The 19093-nt window shown below is 41.3% G+C and overlaps 1 protein-coding gene across 1 annotated transcript in view; it reads right to left on the bottom strand.

Annotated features, from left to right (window-relative positions):
- The window catches only part of SRPK2 (SRSF protein kinase 2), a 198531-nt gene that overhangs the window by 13073 nt on the left and 166365 nt on the right, over positions 1-19093 (bottom strand). The window contains exons 12-13 of the mRNA XM_042781411.1: positions 4619-4719; positions 4413-4520 (exon numbers count right to left, since the gene is read on the bottom strand). Of these exons, the coding sequence (XP_042637345.1) occupies positions 4413-4520; positions 4619-4719 (209 nt within the window). The remainder of the gene's footprint in view (positions 1-4412; positions 4521-4618; positions 4720-19093) is intronic.

The following is a 19093-nucleotide window of genomic DNA, read 5'->3' as shown; positions in this document are numbered from 1 at the left end:
GGGAAGCAGAATAGCAAGACTGTTGCCAGCAGCCCCTGCAATGAGCTCAGAACCCCTGCTCTGAACCAAAGACGGGAAGTATCAGCACAGAGCCATCAAAAGGCTGCCAGGGAAAAGGAGGGATCAACAGACAGACCCTGGCAAGTCCTCACTTTGGACCTTATCTCTACCTATCACCAAGGAAGACAAATGAGCCACTTCCATCAGATTAGGATAGGAATACCTCACATTTGGCCCCAAGTCAAGGGGAACAACTGACTCATAAAGTCAATGGCCTGAAGAGTATTTACACCCCAAGAAGCAATTCTAGCCTGGGAAGCAATCAGTTCACTACCTTATAAGCCAAGAGTAAAATCTGAAAACCTTACGGGAGAAAAGACTCCAGAAGCCACTTGGATGGAAGTTACAACAGAAGCCCAGGTGTCACTAACTGCTTCTCCTGTCTGGTGGCCATGGCTCAGGGAGGTCAGGCAGTCAGATGGGAAAGGTCTTAGGAGGCCAGAGGACACACACTCCAGGGGCTGAGCCAAAGACTGAGACGTGTGGAAGAGACAAAGCGCAGAGAACTCTAAAGGCAAGCTCACGAGCAGGCACCACACCAACCCGAAGGCCGGACGAGAACACTCTCAAGAGCAAGGCCAGTGAGACCTGCCATCCGGAAGGGAAACAGATAATGCATTTCATGTCCAAGGAAACACGAGACTCACAGAAGCCTGTCAACAAAAAGCCTGTCAACAAAACGATGTTTTAAAAAAAAAGCAGCAGCAGGGTGGAAGCTCCCTAGAATGTCACCTCGCCCCTCCTCTCGGGAGAGTAACTAGATCTTCTTAATAAACACGACAACACAACAGGACCAAGAACATGGCGATGAAAACACTCGCCTCTGGACCTAACAGCGTGCTTTACGCTGGCATCTAGGAAACAGGAAAGATAAAGTCATTCAATCAGTTACCTCCAGGACAATCTTCATTATTATTTATTTTTAATACTTGGGAACTTTGAGTTCTGAGTGGTGTGTTCTTTTCTCTCTGCACCTGGCCTTACTGCCTCAGAGGGCTTTCCCCTCTGGACCAACCTCTGTTCTCATGTTTTTGGGAGACCAGTTGCCTCTCTCCTAAAGCACCTTCCCAGGACAGAATATCCCATTCTCAAGAAATGAGGTCACATATTCATTCTGTGACATGACCATGCTGCAGAAGTCTGATGAAATTTGACAGACAGGCTTTTCTTGTTTCCATGGCACTGACCAGAATATTCACCACAGGGTTTACAGGACATTACCTTTCCAGGGACTGTGACAGAGAAATGCAGAAGAGTCAAAGCTTCAGCCCACACAGAGTTTTCTAGGTTATGCCCCAGAGCTCAAGAAAAAGAAAATAAATTCAACACATGACATACCCCAACTACTCTGCCCACTCTGTTTCCTTCTGCAGCTGTCGAATGTAAAGCGCCACTCCACACAGTAAGTCAGGCCCTTCTCTGCGAGAATGGACCCCCAGCCACCACATGTCAACTCTCATTTCCATTTGAGTCTCTGTACAATTTCATGCTATTTATAAAACTCAAAGGAATCTGGGCTTTACCACCTGCATTTTATTACAATCTTTCTTTATTTTATTACAGCTTTGTATTATGAGGTAGAATTAAATATAACATTATCTGTTTAAACTTTAATTGAAGGATGGCAGTGGAGGAGCACCTCCTCATTGCTACCAGATTCTCTAGGCCAACAAAAGGGACCTCTTAACCGTGGCTTCATGGGGTGGGGAGGAAGGCTCAGACAAGACAGACAACTGCAGAAGCACTGCATAGGTGGCCCTAAAAACACCAAGAGAGCTTATGCTAAATCCTTGGGAAGAGAGGCAGGCTGAAAAGAGACACAGTAAAGAAAAGATTTTCCTTAGGAGTTGGTTACTGATGAAGCCACCTTTGTTGACAGCAAAGGTATTTCAAGAAGTTGGTAGGACAGGAAGATTGTGTGCAGGGACAAATCATTATCTAACTGGAGGCAAGACAGGGATCCTGCCATGAAACTACAGTGACAGCCACACCGTTCTCCCACTGTTTCTGTGAGCTTGTCCTATTTTTCTGGTTAAATCATCAACAGTTAACACTCAAAATTAGAACCACGGGGTTTCAGAGAAGAAAGAGTTCTTAAGAGTCTAATTCAGGACAGCCCTATATACTCCTTTGTGTTCCTGGGGACAAGGATGGCTTGACCCCCCACATCCTGAAAGGGTGTATATCTCCCCTGCAGCTCTGGCTGTTTCAAGCACTCCTTCCCTTTCTACTGACCTAGACTTTGCCTCCCACTGCTCCCAGCCCTCCAGTTCACCCTGCCCTCTGCAGACACACAAAAACCAAAGCCAACCCAACTGCTGTCGAGTCGATTCCAACTCACAGTGACCCCCATTGGGTGTCCATGGTGGTAAATCTTTATGGAAGTAGATTGTCCAGTCTTGCTTCCGCCTGCAGTCACACAGGGGGAGCCAAATTCCTTCTCAACAGCAGTCGCTGAATTCGCTAATACAGCTAAAACTGCTAAGGAATATCACATGGCCCCCGAGCCCTTCATCACTCTTTTCCATACGCAGCCAAGCAAGAGACTTGGTTTTTGATACTCACTGAAAAACCAAAACCAAAACCAAAACCAAAACCAACCAATCAATCAATTAGTACGATCTTATCTTTCAGACTGGGCAACCCACTTCTGTAGAGATACTGTCTTGGAAATTCAAGGAGTGGTCGCTATGAGTTGGGAGTTGAGTTTATCTTTCAGAACAACATGGAGAGGCTCAGTGTTACAGTTCTATTTGGCCATATCTGTTATGCTAACTTGAAAGACACAAAGGATGTACTTTTTCTCCATATCATCTGGCACTATGTTTAGCATAATCCCTTTTAGAACATTCAAAACCAAACCCATTGCCATCAAATCAATTCTGACTCAAAGGGACCCCATAGGACAGAACAGAACTGCCCCATAGGCTTTTTGAGGCTGTAAATCTTTACAGAAGCAGACTGCCACATGTTTCTCCTACAGAGAAGCTGGTGGGTTTGAATCACTAACCTTTCAGTTCACAGTTGAGCCCTTAGCCAATGTGCCACTAGGGCTCCTTACTCTACCATTGTTGTTGTTGTTGTTATGTGCCGTGGAGTCGGCCCCGACTCATAGCAACCCCTCCTTGGGTTTCCGAGGCATTAGAAGACATGAAATAGAGTGAATTCAAAAGAATTGCTAAACTCATCTTTGAATAAGAGACTGTCATTAGACTGTTATTACCACATCTGTTCTGCAGTTCTTTTACTAAAGAAGACAAGTGCCAATTCTTACACACATGCCCTTTTATTTAAATACCAGAGTTCAATGTGGATAAGTAATATGAAATAGAAAAATCACCCTACGCGACACATACACATGCACACGCATGCACACACACACGTGCGCACACACACATGCACGCACACACGTGCACGCACATGCATGCACATCATCTTTTCAAGTATGGCTGCTACAAAGTAAAGCCCTTTAAGAGGAAGGTGCTGGACTGGCCAGGAAACAGGGCCAGAAAGAAAGAGAATAAAATGAGCTCTGGATGAGAGGCCTTGCATACCCGTCAATGCACATGGTGGGAGTAAGTGAGAAAACAGTATGTCAGGCTGGGGGCTGAGGGGAGGGCTGAGACACAAATAAACTTGTGATGTACAAAACTGGCAGCAAAAAACTGAATATGATACGTGGGCGAAAGAAGAGGCACCCTGATGACCTGAGGAAAAAGTCACCACGTCCTCTATGGGAATAAAGTCAGTCCCAGGGAACATGCTGCTGGTGCCAAGACAGCCTAGAAGGTAAGTCCGAGTATTCAGGACACTGCACTTTATGAAAGAAAGATTAAACATGGGTATGTGAGTGAAGTCTCTCCTCTCCAGTGAGGAGATGGTATCTTTGGCTACCTAGGATGGGTCCCACCTTTTAGCACCAGTCTTCCCTGATAGACCCTGTCTCATTTTCCTCCACAGTGGGTGAGAAGGGAAAAGTTCCACACAGCCTACTAGCTTCAAGCTTTCAGAAACCAGAAGGAATTATTTCAAGTCTTTTTGTCACCACAGATGAGGGTACAAGTCTGATTCTTGGGACTTTGGGTGTATAGGGACTTAAGAAGAGAAAGTGTCTCACAAGACCAAAAATAAACACATAAAACAAGAACAACAACAAAACTGAGACATGCCTGAGAAGAATTCTTCTAACTCTTAAAGACACACAAGGTAGTAGCCTTCCCTCTGCAGTCCTGTGGGGGACAACCCTCATGATCAGGAAGGCGCAGGCCACATGCACTGGTGAGACTCTGCCCCATTGTGGGCAGTAGAGGGATGTGGCAGCTCACACAGAAGAAAGCGGCAAAGGCCCTTACCATACAAGCCGTACTCCAAATGTCAGCAGGTGTACTGTAACCTGCTCCTATTAAAACCTCTATGGATCTATACTGACGTGTCTGGATGTCTTCCGTGAAGTGTTTATGCTGAAAGAGAACAGACTGCATTACCACAGAGGAACACACACAAGAAAAAGAAAAAAGTGTCTGCTAACAAAATGTTTTAGAAAGAAAACTCTACTTACCACCCAACAAGCATTTCCCAGGTCGGCAATTTTAACTCTAATTTTATCTGCATTCCGTGGGTCCAGGGGATTCACCAACAAGTCAGCTGCCCGAGTTTTTGCTGGCATAAGCAAACAGCAGGACAGTTAGTAACAGGGACAGGTCGTTTACACGCATGAATACAATGTTTGCCAGGCATAGTCTCCTTTTCCAGAAAAGTGATGGGGTGATAATTTAGGCCTAGAATCCTTTAAGTTGAATGCAACAGAATTTAAAATTCTTGGTCTCCATCTCTGAAAATATTCCACAAGAAAGCAAACTGGGCTGTCCAAGGACCTCGGAGACACTGCTTTGCCCCACTTCTCCTTTTACCCCTGCTTTCTTCACTTCCAGCCCTAGCAAGCCAGCCTGTGGAGTTTCCAGTCTGTCTCTTTCTAGCTACTCCACTGCCTAGGGGGGCTCACACTGAGTTCACTGCATTGCTGCTTTACCACAGGAAGCAGAAAGTGGAGAGAATGCTGCTATGGGCAGCCAATCACTTCCTAGGTGACTGTGGTTCATCAGGAACCACAAGACAGTGGCCCCTGTGCCAATCCCTTCATCTCTCGCTGCTTGAGCCAAACACACAGACCTCAGGATTAAGTGGTGGCTCATTAACAATGATTAAAGGCACTAAGCTATTCTGTTTTGTCTTTGGACAAGGAAGACTACGGGACAAAGGTTTCTGGAACAAAGAAATAAGATGGCCTGAGATGGCCTGGGGTTTGAGGGTAAATCTCCGAGCTCCCTTACCAACTTGTCAACTCTGCAGATCACTCTCCTTAACAAGCTGGCCCCTAGAGAATATCAACAGCAGTGTAGGGCCAGGCTTTCTGGGGCAAAATGAACTGCCCAGCCCAGTCTAGCCACAATTAACCAGGGGGCAGTAACAAAGAAAAATAACTTGGTGTGTTCCTGACAGAAAATCCTGAAGTGAGTCAACATCTTCATCATTAAACCACAAATGTACCTACAAACTCAGCTTTCTGCAAAGGATGAACTGCAACCATAGTTTTTAAAAGGTAATTTTGAAATAGTATTTACAGACTAACCAGAAAAGCCTTGGAGAGTCCTATTGTTCACTTCAAGCTGGACACTGCTAAAATAGATCAAACTTCCTTTGCGTATACCAGCTGGCTCTAATTCCTCAGCAAGCCCACACAAGCCGGAAGGATGCTGGGGTGTGCTTGCTGGTGTAGGGCAGTCAGTAGACAAAGCTCAGAAAGGACCTACAGTACCTACAGTGCTCCCCAGAAGGGCTCCAGAGAAGGCTGGTCAGTGCTTTTACCCTTCAGGTCCTAGTCCTTGGTGGATCAACCAGGGCCAGTCAGGTTTATGCATTCCCTTCTTGCTACCTGTCCTATGCCAACTTCCCTTCTTTTTTAATTTTTTTTGCCAACTTCCCTTCTTGTAAGGATGAGGATCTACCATGGAGCCTCACCAAAGGCCAGGAATGAGCTGAGGGGCAGCAGCCCAGGAATGAAGAAACGATGAGAACACAAGAAGCACACAGATGCACCAAAGAAGACAAAATAGGCACACTGATAATGGGGCAGGGACCAGAGCGCCAGGACACAAAAATGCTGATGTGGTGGGCAGCCCTAGAAATGGCTAGATGGATCCCTGATGGCACCTACTCAAGCAGAAAAGAAAAAGGAATCTGAGGTTTGTGAACCTCTATTCAAATCTAAGTTTCAAACACATAAGACTCTGGCAAATGACTTAAACTCTTCAAGGTTTAGGAATCAGAAAAAGAGGCAGAGAGGAAGGGCCTACCCTGCCTTCTCACACAGCTAACTGCACTGGGTGTCTAGCTGGGTGCAGGAGCTTTGCTTGCCTGTGACCAGCTGAACCACCCTCGGGAGTCTGAAGCTTCTAGCTGGTCAGTGAGGGACCAGCCAAAGCCCCACCGTCAGAAAGCAGCAGAGAGGAGAGGGGAAAACAGACAGGGAGCTCTAACTCCAAGCAGCTCAGATCCAGGGTCTCCTGAAAGAAAGATGATGGAGGTATGCATGTGAGACACAATGGGTGCCCCTCAGATCACGGAAAACTTGACGGGCTTTTCACCATGAAAATGGAGTTAGCTGGAATAAACAAAATGAAAAATAGGAAAAAAGAAAATTAACAAAACCAGAAGTTAGTTCATTGTAAAGACCAATAGAATTGACAAACCTTTGGCTAGACTGATTTAAGAAAAAAAAAAAAAAGATTCAAATAACCAAAATAAGACATGAAAAAGGAGACATTACAGCTGACTCAAAAGAAATAAAAGAATTAGGACAGAATATTATGAACAAACTGTAAGCAGCAAACTGGACAACCTACATGAAATGGACAAATTCTTACAAGTATACAATCTACCCAAACTGCTTCAGAGGAAGCAGAAAAAGTTTCAGCAGACCCTGAAAAAGTAGAGAGATTGACTCAGTGATCAAACACCTTCCACCAAAGGAAAACTAGACCAGATGGCTTTCCTGGGGAATTCTACCAAACACACAGAGAAGAATTGACACCTATCCTCTTTAAATGCTTTCAGAAGACAGAAAAGGAAAACACTTCCTAAATTCATTCTATGAAGCAAACATAACCTTGATACCAAAATAAGACACCAAAGACAAGAAAACTACAGGCCAATGCCCCTTACGAATATAGATGCAAAAGTCCTCAATTAAATACTGTTGTATTTAATTTTTGTATTAAATATTTGCCCATAGCTCCCTCCTTGGGTTTCCGAGGCGGTATCACTATGGAAGGAGATTGTCCAACTTTCCTTCCGAGGAGTGGCTGGTGGGTTTGAACCACCAGCCTTCTGGTTAGCAGTCACGTGCCTTAGGTACTACGCTACCAGAGCTCCCAATGAAACAGTATAGCAAACAAAATCCAATAGCATATTAAGAGTCATACACCATGTCCAAGTAGGATTTATTCCAGGAATGCAAGGGTGGTACAACATTAGAAAATCAATCAACATAATACACCACATCAACAAAACAAAGGAAAAGTACCACATGATCTTCTCTATGGATGCAGAAAAAGTATGTGATAAAATCCAACATCCCTCCCTTCTTGATGAAAACACTCAAGAAGACCGAAATAGAAGGGAAATTCCTCAATATGATTAAGAGCATACACAAAAACCAACAGCCAATATTAAATTTAATGGCGAAAGACTGAGAGATTTCCCCTTGAAACTGGGAACAAGACAAGGCTGCTCGCTCTCACCACTTCTATTCAAAACACTGTATCAGAAGTCCTTGCCAGACAATAAAGAGACAAAACAAAAAACAAAAGCTCTATCAGGTATTCAGATTGGAATGGAAGAAGGAAAATTTTCTTTATTTATAGATGACACGATTCTATATACAGAAAATCCTAAAGAGTCAGCAAGAAAGCATCTGTAGCTAATACAGGAAATGTAGCAAAGCTGCAAGGTACAAGGTCAAAAACAAAAATTAGTTGGGTTCCTATATGCCAGCAATGAGAAATTTGAAATAGAAATGAGGGAAACAGTGCCATTTACAATAGCATCTAAAAGAATAAAACACATAGGAATAAATCTAACCTGGGATGTGGAGGACTTATACATTGAAAATTATAAAACTGCTGAAAGAGATTTAAAAACACTTAAATGGGAAGATCTTCCAAATTAAGAACTGGAAGACTTAATATTGGTAACATGTCAATGCTCTCAAAGCAATTCATAGATTCAATGTAATCATGATTAAAATTCCAACAGTCAGTTTTACAGAAATGGAAAAACCAATTCTCAATTTTCATGGACTGGCCAGAGGTCTTGAATACCTAAAGAAGTGTTGAAAGAGGACAAAGGAGGAGAACTTATACTTCCTGAGTTTAAATTATACAGCTACAGTAATCACAACAGGCTGGTACTGGTATTAACAGACACACCAATGGAATGGAACTGAGAGCCAAAGAACACGCCCACCCATCTACAGCCAAGTGATTTTCAACAAGGGTGCTAAGTCATATGATGGGGAAAAAGAATTTCTTACATAAATGGTGCTGGGAACATTGTATTTCCATATGCAGAAAAATGAAACAGGATTGATCCCTCATACCATATACAAAAACAAATTCAAAATGGATTAAAGACCTAACACTGAAAACTAAAACCAAAGAATTCTCAGACAAAGACACAGGGGCAACAACTGTTGGGCCTAGCTTTTAACAACAGATAGATTATACACAAAAGAGCAAACAGCAAAACAAAACAAAACAAACAAACAAAAAACTGAATAAACAAATGGGGCCATATAAAAATTTAAAAACTTCACAAAAACAAATTAAAAATGGATTAAGGGCCTAAGTGTACAAACTAAAACCATAAAATTCCAAGAAGAACAAGTAGAAGTAACACTGTCAAGCATAGCTTCGACAATGGATTATCTAACATAACAAAAGCACAAACAGAAAAAAAATAAGTAACTAAGACCTCATAAAAATTCAAAACTTTTGTTCATCAAAAGACTTTACCAAAAAAGTGAAAGACAAACTACCAACTGGAAGAAATCTTTGGAGACAATATAACCAACAAGAAACTAATGAACCAAAATATATATAAAACTTGAGCAACAACAAAAAGACAAATAACCCAATCATGAAATGGGCAGAGGACCTGAAAAGACATTTCACCACACTCACATGGCCACAAAACACAGGAAAAGACGCTCAGCATCATTATCCATCAGAGAGATGCCTATCGAAACCACAAGGTGCCGTTTCAGCATCACCAGGATGGCTAAGACGAAACATGACAACAAATGTCGGTGAGCATGTGGGGAAATTGGAATGCTTATCCATTGCTGGTAGAACGCAAAATGACAAGGCCATTGCGGAAAACAGTGTGATGCTTCCTCAAAAACTAAAAATAGAACTACCATATGACCCTGCAATACCTCTCCTAGGTATACACCCAAAAGGCTTGAAAGTACAGACTCAAAGAGAGACTTATATACCAATGTTCACTGCAACACTGTTCACAATAGGCAAAAGGTGGAAACATCCTAAATGCCCATCAACAATGAATGGATAAACAAAACGTGGTACATACATACAATCGAATGATACTGAGCCAGTAGGAGAATGAAGCCTTGATACATGCTACAGTATGAATACAGCTTGAAGATAATGTGCTGAAATAAGTCAGTCACAAAAGGACAAATATTATGACCTCACTTTATAAAAGACAAGAAGACAAATGCACAGAGATCAAAGTTTATAAGTGGTTATGACGATGTCAGGAGGAAGGGGGGAAAAAGTGGGGTTAAAGGTGATGAAAATGTTGCAGTAAGGGTAGCATTGCACAACTGATTACTATAATTGCTGCCACTAAGTTGTACACCTGTAAAAAGGTGAACTGGCAAAAGTTGTATGATATAGCTATATTTATAACAATAAAAAAAACAAAAAACCCAGAAAGTAGATGCTGAGGCTTCTTATGTACAACCAAACACCTCACGGGATTTGGTTCCTTGGTTTAGAGGTTCAGGGTCATGGTTTCATGGGACATTCCCAGTTAACTGGCTTAATAATGTGTTTAAGTGCTTTTGCTCTACCCCCTAGATTGCGTTGTGTAGTATCTGGTATCTAAAATCTTTCAAGTAGCCATCCAACGCACAATAATCTCTATTTGCCTGGACCCAACAAGTGAAGAAAACCGAACCAAAACCAAACTCACTGCTGGCGAGTCGGACCCAACTCATAGCGACCCTTCCCCTTGGGTTTCTGAGGCGTTATCATTACGGAAGTAGATTGCCCAACCTTCCTTCCAAGGAGTGGCTGGTGGGTTGGAACCGCCAGCCTTTGGTTAGCAGTTAAATGCCTTAGGCACTATGCCACCAGAGCTCCCAACAGGGGAAGAAGAGTTGGGAAAAGGAGGAAGAAATGGATGTGTGGCTAATTGCCTCCATGAATACCTGCCTCTTCTCCTATGAGACAAGAACTGGGTGGTGCCTAGCTATCATTACGGAATATTTTGATCAAAGATTGACTCGTAACAACCTCCATAGGGCTTCCAAGGCTATAAATCTTTATGGAAATAGATTGTTTCATCTTTGTCCCATGGAGCAGCTGGTAGGTTTGAACTACCGACCTACTGGTTAGCAGCCAAATGCCTTAACCACTTGCACCACCAGAGCTCCTAAACTGACAAGAGCAACTCATATAAGATAGGAACCTTAGGGGGCAATGAATGTCTGTTAATTGGCAGAAGAACAACTCAGAAAGGGTGGGTGAGAATGGTTGCACAACTTGAAGAAAGCAATCAATGTCAAATGAATTGCAACTGTAGAAACAGGTGAACTGGTGATATGTTTTGCTCTGTGGAGTGTAAATAACATATTTTTAATGCATTTTATTGAAATATAATTTATGTACAGTGAAATACACAAAACTAAAGTGACATGGGTCGATGCTTTTTTTTTTTTTTTTTTTGCAGTGTTCCCTCCCCTCCTCTCCACCCCACCCCTGGTAACCAACAAAGAAAGTTTCCTTCCATATATAAACCATTCTTTGACTTTTTATAGTAACAAACTACTACTACTATATTTGTCCTTTTGTGATTGACTTATTTCACTCAGCATAATGTCCTCCAAGTTTTGGGGTCTATCCTGTTTTGGGTTCATTGAACTTCTTGAATGGATATACTCTCAGCTATTAGGAAAGTTCTTCTCCAACACATCTTGGGCAATTTTCAGTGTTTTTTTCTCTTTCTGTTCTGGAATTCCAATGACACATAGGCTATTCCTTTTGATGGTATCCCACATGAACCTTAGGCTTTCTTCATTTTGTTTTGATCTTTTTTCTGACTGATCCCGTTCCAAAGAAGTAGTCAGGTATTTGTCTTCAATCTCATTAACTTTGTCTTCCATTGATTCAATTCTACTCCTTTGCCCATTCAATGTGTCATCTATTTATGAAAATTTAGTGTTAATTTTCTGGATTTCTGTGTGTAAATTTTGTATCATTTCTAATTTTTCATTTACTTTGTCATTTTGTTCTTTTATTATTTTTCAAAATTGTTCTAGGGTTTTCTCTGTGTTCTCTTCTTTTGTCACTGTTTTCCTTGATCTGTCTCTTGATTTGTTGAAGGTACCTAGACATAATTCTTTTGAATTCCTTATCAGGGAGTTCCAATGCTGCATCTTCCTCAGGGATGTGTTTTGGGTCTGTATCCTGCTCCCTTGTTTCTCCTGCTTTGTCTTGCTTCCTTGTGTGGACTGTAATGCTCTGCTGTCTCCGCGGCATTATTTTTGTGTTTATATTTAATTGGTGACTGTATGCTGGAGTGACTTGCCCACGATTTTCATTTTCGTTGTATGTTATCTATGTAAGCAGGGTACTGTGCTGTGCTCCTCTGTTTGCTAGTTGGCAGCACTTACACACTCACCACCTGTCTCCTTTCCTGTCGTCAGCCTCCCATATGTCCCTGCTGTCCTTGGCAAACAAAGCCTATTCTCAGGTCCCTGGAATCTGAATGGCAATGTTGTCACTTTAAAATTCAAAATGGCCACCACCTGTAAACATTCAAAATGGCTGCGCCCTACGGACAGCTGAAAGTCTACAGTTCAGGTTGTCGCCCTCCACGTTGTTTCTCATCCTAGGCATAAGGCCACCAGTGCAGCAGCCCTGCAGCCCTAGATCTTTAGGTCAATTCTCAGGTCCCAACACCACTTGGAAATATTCAGGCTGTTGGTCCTGTCAGAGTACCTGAGAGTTCATTCCTCCAACCCTCTCCATACTCACTGTTTTTGTTCAGGTTTTTCCACTAGTTGGTGCCTAATCCACTTCTGTATACTTCCTTTCAAAGCTTAGGGCTCCAGGATTATCTCCTGTGTCTCTGTCAATTGGTTTCTCTTTTCTTTATTGAAGAGGGTCTGTGTAGCTTGCCTGCCTATTCCACCATCTTACTGGAAGTCCAAAAATTATATAATTTTATATATATATATATATATATATATATATATAAACAAGAAAATGAGTTAGCTGGATACTCCCATGGAAGGAAAGCTTCCACGCACTCTTAGTTATTTTTAAGATATCTTATTTGCACTGTACAATTTAATTAAGCTAGAGGAAATACAGTTTAAAAAGTGATGCTACTTTAATAAAAGGCACATCATTACACACTTCATATATGGTTTCTCTGTATTTGATAACCTTCATTTATGAAAGTAAACGAGATGAAACCAAGCAAAATTCCTTTGGTGATATGCTGTTATCCTCCTGCATCAGGTTCAAAAATAAAAAGCTACACAGATCAAAATACATTCCAAGTAATACTAGGTAATCCAGTTCAAAATTTAATTGTACACGAACACAACAGGAGGTTAGGAAAACTCTGCTTGTTTTCCCATCTTTCCTTACGTAGTGGTTACCTGTGCTGGGTACCACTCAAACAAGGGACTCTCATGCTTCTCCCTTTGTTGTTGTTAGGTGCTGTCGATCAGCTCCGATTCACAAGAACCCTATGTATAATAGAATGAAACACTGTCCGGTCCTGCACCATCCTCACAATTCTTGTCATGCTTGAGCCCCTCACTGCAGCCACTGTGTTAATCCATCTCGTTAAGGGTCTTCCCCTTCTTAATGGAGTGGTCCCTTCTGACAATATGACCAAAGTAGGTGAGATGAAATCTGGCTGTTCTCGTTTCCAAGCGGCATTCCAGCTGCACTCCTTTCAGGATAGACTTGATCATTCTTCTGGCAGCCCATACTGTTTTCAACATTCGTTGCCATCACCACAATTGAAAGCCATCAACTCTTCTTCCATCTTATTTATTGTCCAGCTTTCAGATGCATATAGGCTATTGAAAATACCATGGTTTGGGTCACGGCCACCTTAATCTTCAAAGTGACACCACTGCTTAACACTTTCTAAAGGTCTCTTGCAGCGGATTTTCCCATGCAATATGATGTCTGATTTCCTAACTGCTGCTTCTATGGGTGGTGACTGTGGATCCAAGTAAAATGAAATCCCGAAAATTTCAATCTGTTCTCCATTTATAATGATGGTGCTTACTGGTCCAGTTGTGAGGATTTTTATGTTGAGGTGTCATCCATACTGAAGACTGTAGTCTTGGATTTTCATCAGTGCTTCAAGTCATCCTCACTTTCATCAAGCAAGGTTGTGCCATCTGCATATCATTGTTGTTGCTGTTGTTATGTGCCGTCGAGTTGGACCTGACTCATAGCAACCCCTCCTTGGGTTTCTGAGGCAGTATCACTACGGAAGTAGATTGCCCCATTTTCCTCCTGAGGAGTGGCTGGTGGGTTGTTAATGATTCTTCTTCTAATCCTGATGCACATTCTTCTTTATATAGACCAGTTTCTCAGACTATCTGCTGAGCACAGAGATTGGTAAGTATGGTGAAAGGATACAACCCTGATGTACACCCCACTTGATTTTAAACCTTGCAGAATCCCATTCTTCTGTTCGAACGACAACCTCTTGGTCTATGCACAGGTTCCTCATGAGCACAATTAAGTGTTCTGGAATTCCCATTCTTCACAGTGTTATCCATAATTTGTTATGATCCACATAGTTAAATGCCTTTGTATAGTCAAAAAAACATAGGTAGACATCTTTCTACTATTCTTTGCTTTCAGCTAAAATCCATCTGACATCAGCAATGATATCCATGTTCCACATCCTCTTCTGCATCTACCTTGCATTTCTAGAAATTCCCTGTCAATATACTGAGGGAGTTTTTGGATTATATTCAGCAAGCTTTTACTTGAGTATGATATCGTTCGATAACTTCCACATTCTGCTGGATCATCCTTCTTTGGAATGGGCACAAATACGGACCTCTTCCAGTCAGGTGGCCAGGTAGATGTCTTCTAAATTTCTTGGCACAAATGAGTAAGCATGTCCAATGTTGCATCCGTGTGCTGAAACATCCCAGTGGGTATTCCGTCACTTCCTGAAGCCTTGTTTTCCACCAATTCCTTCACTGCAGCTTTGACTTCTTCCTTCAACACCATTGGTTCTTGGTCATATGCTCCTTCCTGAAATAGTCAAACAATGACCAATTCTTTTTGGTACAGTGACTCTGTGCAGTCACTCCATCTTCTTTTGATGCTTCTTGCATCATTCAATATTTTATCCATAGAATCCTTCAGTATTGCAACTCAAGGTGTTAATGTTTTTTTCAATTCTTTCAACTTGGGAAATGCTGAGCATGTTCTTCCCTTTTGGTTTATTAACTCCAGGGTCTTTGCACATTTCATTATAATACTTTACTTTGTCTTCTCGAGCTACCCTTTAAAATCTTCTGTTCAGCTTTTTATTTCAACATTTCTTCCATTCACTTTAGTTACTCTACGTCCAAGAGCAAGTTTCAGAGTCTCTTCCAACATCCATTTTGGTCTTTTCTTCCTTCCCTTTTTTTTTTTTTTTAAAGATCACTGGCTTTCTTCATGTATGATGTTGTTGTTGTCATCCCTCAGCCATCTGATCTTTGGTCACTGGTGTTCAATGCATCAAATCTGTTTTTCAGATGGTCTCTCAAGGCAGGTAGAATAAAATCAAGGTCATATTTTGGCTCTCATGGACTTACTTTAATTTTCCTCAGCTTCAACTTGAACTTGCATAAGAGCAATTGTTGGTCTGTTCCACAGTTAGCTCCTGGCCTTGCTTTGACTGAGTATATATTGTGCTTCTCCATTTCCTCTTTCCACAGATGTAGTCGATTTGATTTCTGTGTATTCCATCTGGCACAGTAAACATGTATAATCACTATTTATGTTGAAGAAAAGGTATTTGCAATGAATAAGTCATTGGTCTTGCAAAATTCTATCATGTGATCTCTGGTGTCATTTCTTTTCACTAAGGCCGTATTTTCCAGCTACTGATGATGATTCTTTGTTTTCAACTTTTACATTCCAATCACCAGTAATTATCAATACATTCTGATTGCATGTTTGGTCAATTTCAGACTGCAGAAGTTGGTAAAAATCTTCAGTTTCTTCATCTTTGGCTTTAGTGGTTAGTGCATAAATTTGAACAATAGTCATATTAACTGGTCTTCCTTGTAGGCGTATGGATATTATCCTATCACTGACAGCATCGTACTTCAGGATAGACCTTGAAATTTTCTTTTTGACAATGAATACGACGCCATTCCTCTTTGTCATTTCTGGCATAATAGACCATAAGACTGACTGATTCAAAATGGCTCAAACCAGGTCATTTCAGTTCACTAATGCCTAGGATATTGATCTTTACATGCTCCATTTCATTTTTGACAACTTTCAGTTTTCTTAGATTCATACTTCATATATTCCACAACTGTGCATATTCTGTCTTGCCCTGGTAATCAGATCACCTCCTCAGATTATGTCCCGTCTATCACAGTTCTTCTTTCTCATTGATAATGCTAATATGTGATCAGTCTTCCTTCCAAAAGGATGATTTCTTCCTTCTAAAATAAAAACCTCATAACTGCTCTCTGCTTCCATCCAGGAGGGAAAAAGAAGAAAGCAAGAAGAGACGTGGTAAGAACCCAGTTCAGGACAGGCTGAAACCTTAAGTCAATTTCTAATAGGCTGGTTTCTAGGTGACACTGGAACATTTACTCATTTCATTGGAAGCTACTTTAGAGACTGGTAAGAAACAGCCCGGCAGTGCTCCAGAGTGATGAAACCACTATCATCACTTCTGAGTCAGACACTGTTCTTGTACATACTAACCTTTATCCTAAAGCATCCTTACAAAAAAGGTATGGGTATCCTCTCTGTATGGAGAAGGTTAGGAACCAGGCCCAAGAAAGCAGCAGAAGTAAAAGATTTCATCCCAAAGCCTGACCTAATCATTCAACAAATATGTATTTCAATGGGAACACAGAATGAACAAGATATACAAGTTTCTCAACCACATCACAATTAAGAAACTAATTTGGAATATGGACTACCAATCAATCAATAATTCATACCCCATGCCAGGAAGCTGTATGGGCTATGAAGAAAAACAAAGTCTAGAAAGTAGATGGATAATGATGAGTGTGTTTGGGGAGGTCTTTTCTGAGGAGAGGCCTATGAAGGGAGTAATGGAAGGGAGAAGTTCTAGACAGAGGGCACAGCAAGTGCAAAGTCCCAGAGGAAGGAACAATCTCACAATCTTGAGAGACTGAAAGAAGCCAGTGTCAGTGGTGTAGAACAAACAAGGGAAAGAGAAAGGGAATGAAGGAGGAGGTAAAGTCAGACAACTGCCAGAGAATAGACTATGTGGAGTTAGTTTGTAACCTTTAATTAGTGTGGCCTCTGGGTGTTGTTCTGAGTAGGAGACATTGGAGATCCTTTTTGAGGGGGAAGAGGAAGAAGGTGGGGTATGTTTTCAAAAGATCTCTCTGGAGGACTCTGGGTAAGATGGCAGAATAGGCAGATAAGCCACACAGACTCTCTTCAACAGAGAAAAGAGAAACCAACTGACACAGATACAGAAGATAATCCTGGGGCGCTGAGCTTTGAAAGGAAGGATATAGAAGTGGTTTAAACACCAACTAACAGAAGACCCAAACAAAAAAAGTGAATAAGGAGACAAACAGAGCTGCAGACTGTCAGCTATCTTGATGGCATGGACAGCCTGAATATTTACAAGAGGTATTAGGACCTGAGAATTAACTTAAAAATCAGCCCTGTCTGCCAAGGGCTGCATGGAAACTCCATTGGTGGCTGATGACTAAAAAGGGAAACAGCAAAGACAAAGACAAACTGAGCTGTGGACTTTCAGCTGTCCTGAGGGTGCAGCCATTTTGAATGCTTACAAGCGGCAGCTAGTTTGGATATTTAAAGCGACAGCATTCTCTTTCAGATTCTGGGGACTTAAGAATAGGCTCTGCTTGCCAAGAACAGCTTAGACACATGGGAGGGTGACAAATGGAAAGGAGATAGGTGCTGAGTGCATAAGTGCTGCCAACAAGAAAGTAGAGGAGCACAGTATCCTGCTTACTCAGATAACATCCAAACAAAACAAAACTGTTGGGCGAATTACTCTAACATACACTCGCCAGTTAAATATACACACAAAAATGTCACAATGTCTCAGAGACAACAGAGCATCACATTTCACACAAAGAAGCGAGATAAAGCAGAAGAAACAAGGGACCAGGATACAGACCCAGAACACACCCTAGAGGAAGAAGCAGCATTGGAACTCCCTGATAAGGAATTTGAAAGATTTATATTTAGATACCTTCAATGGACTGAGAGACAGATCAAGGAACCACTGACAAAATTGAGGAAAACACAGAGAAAACCCTGGAACAATTTTGGAAGACAATACAAGAACAAAATGACAAAATAAATGAAAAATGAGAAATGACACAAAATCTACAAACAGAAATCCAGAAGATTAATACTAAATTTTCAGAAATAGATAATACATTGGACAGGCAAAGGAGCAGAACTGAATCAATGGAAGACAGAATTAGTGAGATTGAAGACAAATACCTCAATACTTCTTTGAAAAGGGAGTAATCAGATAAAAAGATCAAAACAAAATGAAGAAAGCCTAAGGTTCATGTGGAATACCATCAAAATGAATAACCTATGTGTAATAGGAATTCCAGAACAGGAAGAGACAAATAAAATCACAGAGAAAATTGTCCCATTCAAGAAGTCCAATGAATGCCCAACAGGACAGACCACAAAAGAGAATGACCAAGACATATCATCATCAAACTCACCAAAACAAAGACAAAGAAAGAATCCTGAAAGCAGTATGGGAAAGATGAAAAGTTACCTACGAGAGGTGACCAATAAGACTAAGCTCTGACTTCTTGGCAGAAACCATGCAGGCGAGAAGACAACGGGACGGTATATATAAAACCCTGAAAGGAAAGAATGCCAACCAAGAATTATATACCCAGCAAAATTGTCCCTCAAACATGATGGTGAAATTAGGACATTTCCAGATAAGCCGAAATTAAGAGAATTTGTTAAAACCCGACCAACCTTGTAAGAGATGCTAAAGGGAGTCCTTTGGACAGAGAACCAAAAACAACAAACAGCAACCGACCATTAACATACATGATGATATAGCCTAGAAACCAACCCAGTTATGGATGTATTAGAAGTAAGTAAGCCTACAAGATTGTAAACAGGAAACCAGAACATCAATTGGCAAATGAGGACAACCACAAACCAAAAAGAGAAAAAAACATGTAGTTAACAGAACTTGTAAATGGTGAGGAAGTCAAGATGACTACAAGAGAGAACAGACTGCTCTAAACTTGGGAAGAAAACTGTAAATCACAGGGTAACCTCAAAGAAAAATGATATACCTTCACATCAAAATAAAAAAGAGGACAAGCACAAATATTTAGCAAATACTGAAACAAAAGCAATGAAGCAAAGACACAATTCATAAACAAAATGAGCTCAGCACAGAAAATTATATGGAACAAAGAAATCAGCAACACCACATTATGCCGAGT

This window comes from Orycteropus afer, unplaced genomic scaffold (assembly GCF_000298275.1).
Source record: "Orycteropus afer afer isolate SDZICR_OR568_19922 unplaced genomic scaffold, OryAfe1.0 scaffold00007, whole genome shotgun sequence".
NCBI lineage: Eukaryota > Metazoa > Chordata > Mammalia > Tubulidentata > Orycteropodidae > Orycteropus > Orycteropus afer.
The sequence above is the reverse complement of the archived record's forward strand: the minus strand, read 5'-3'. Positions and strand labels throughout refer to the sequence as shown.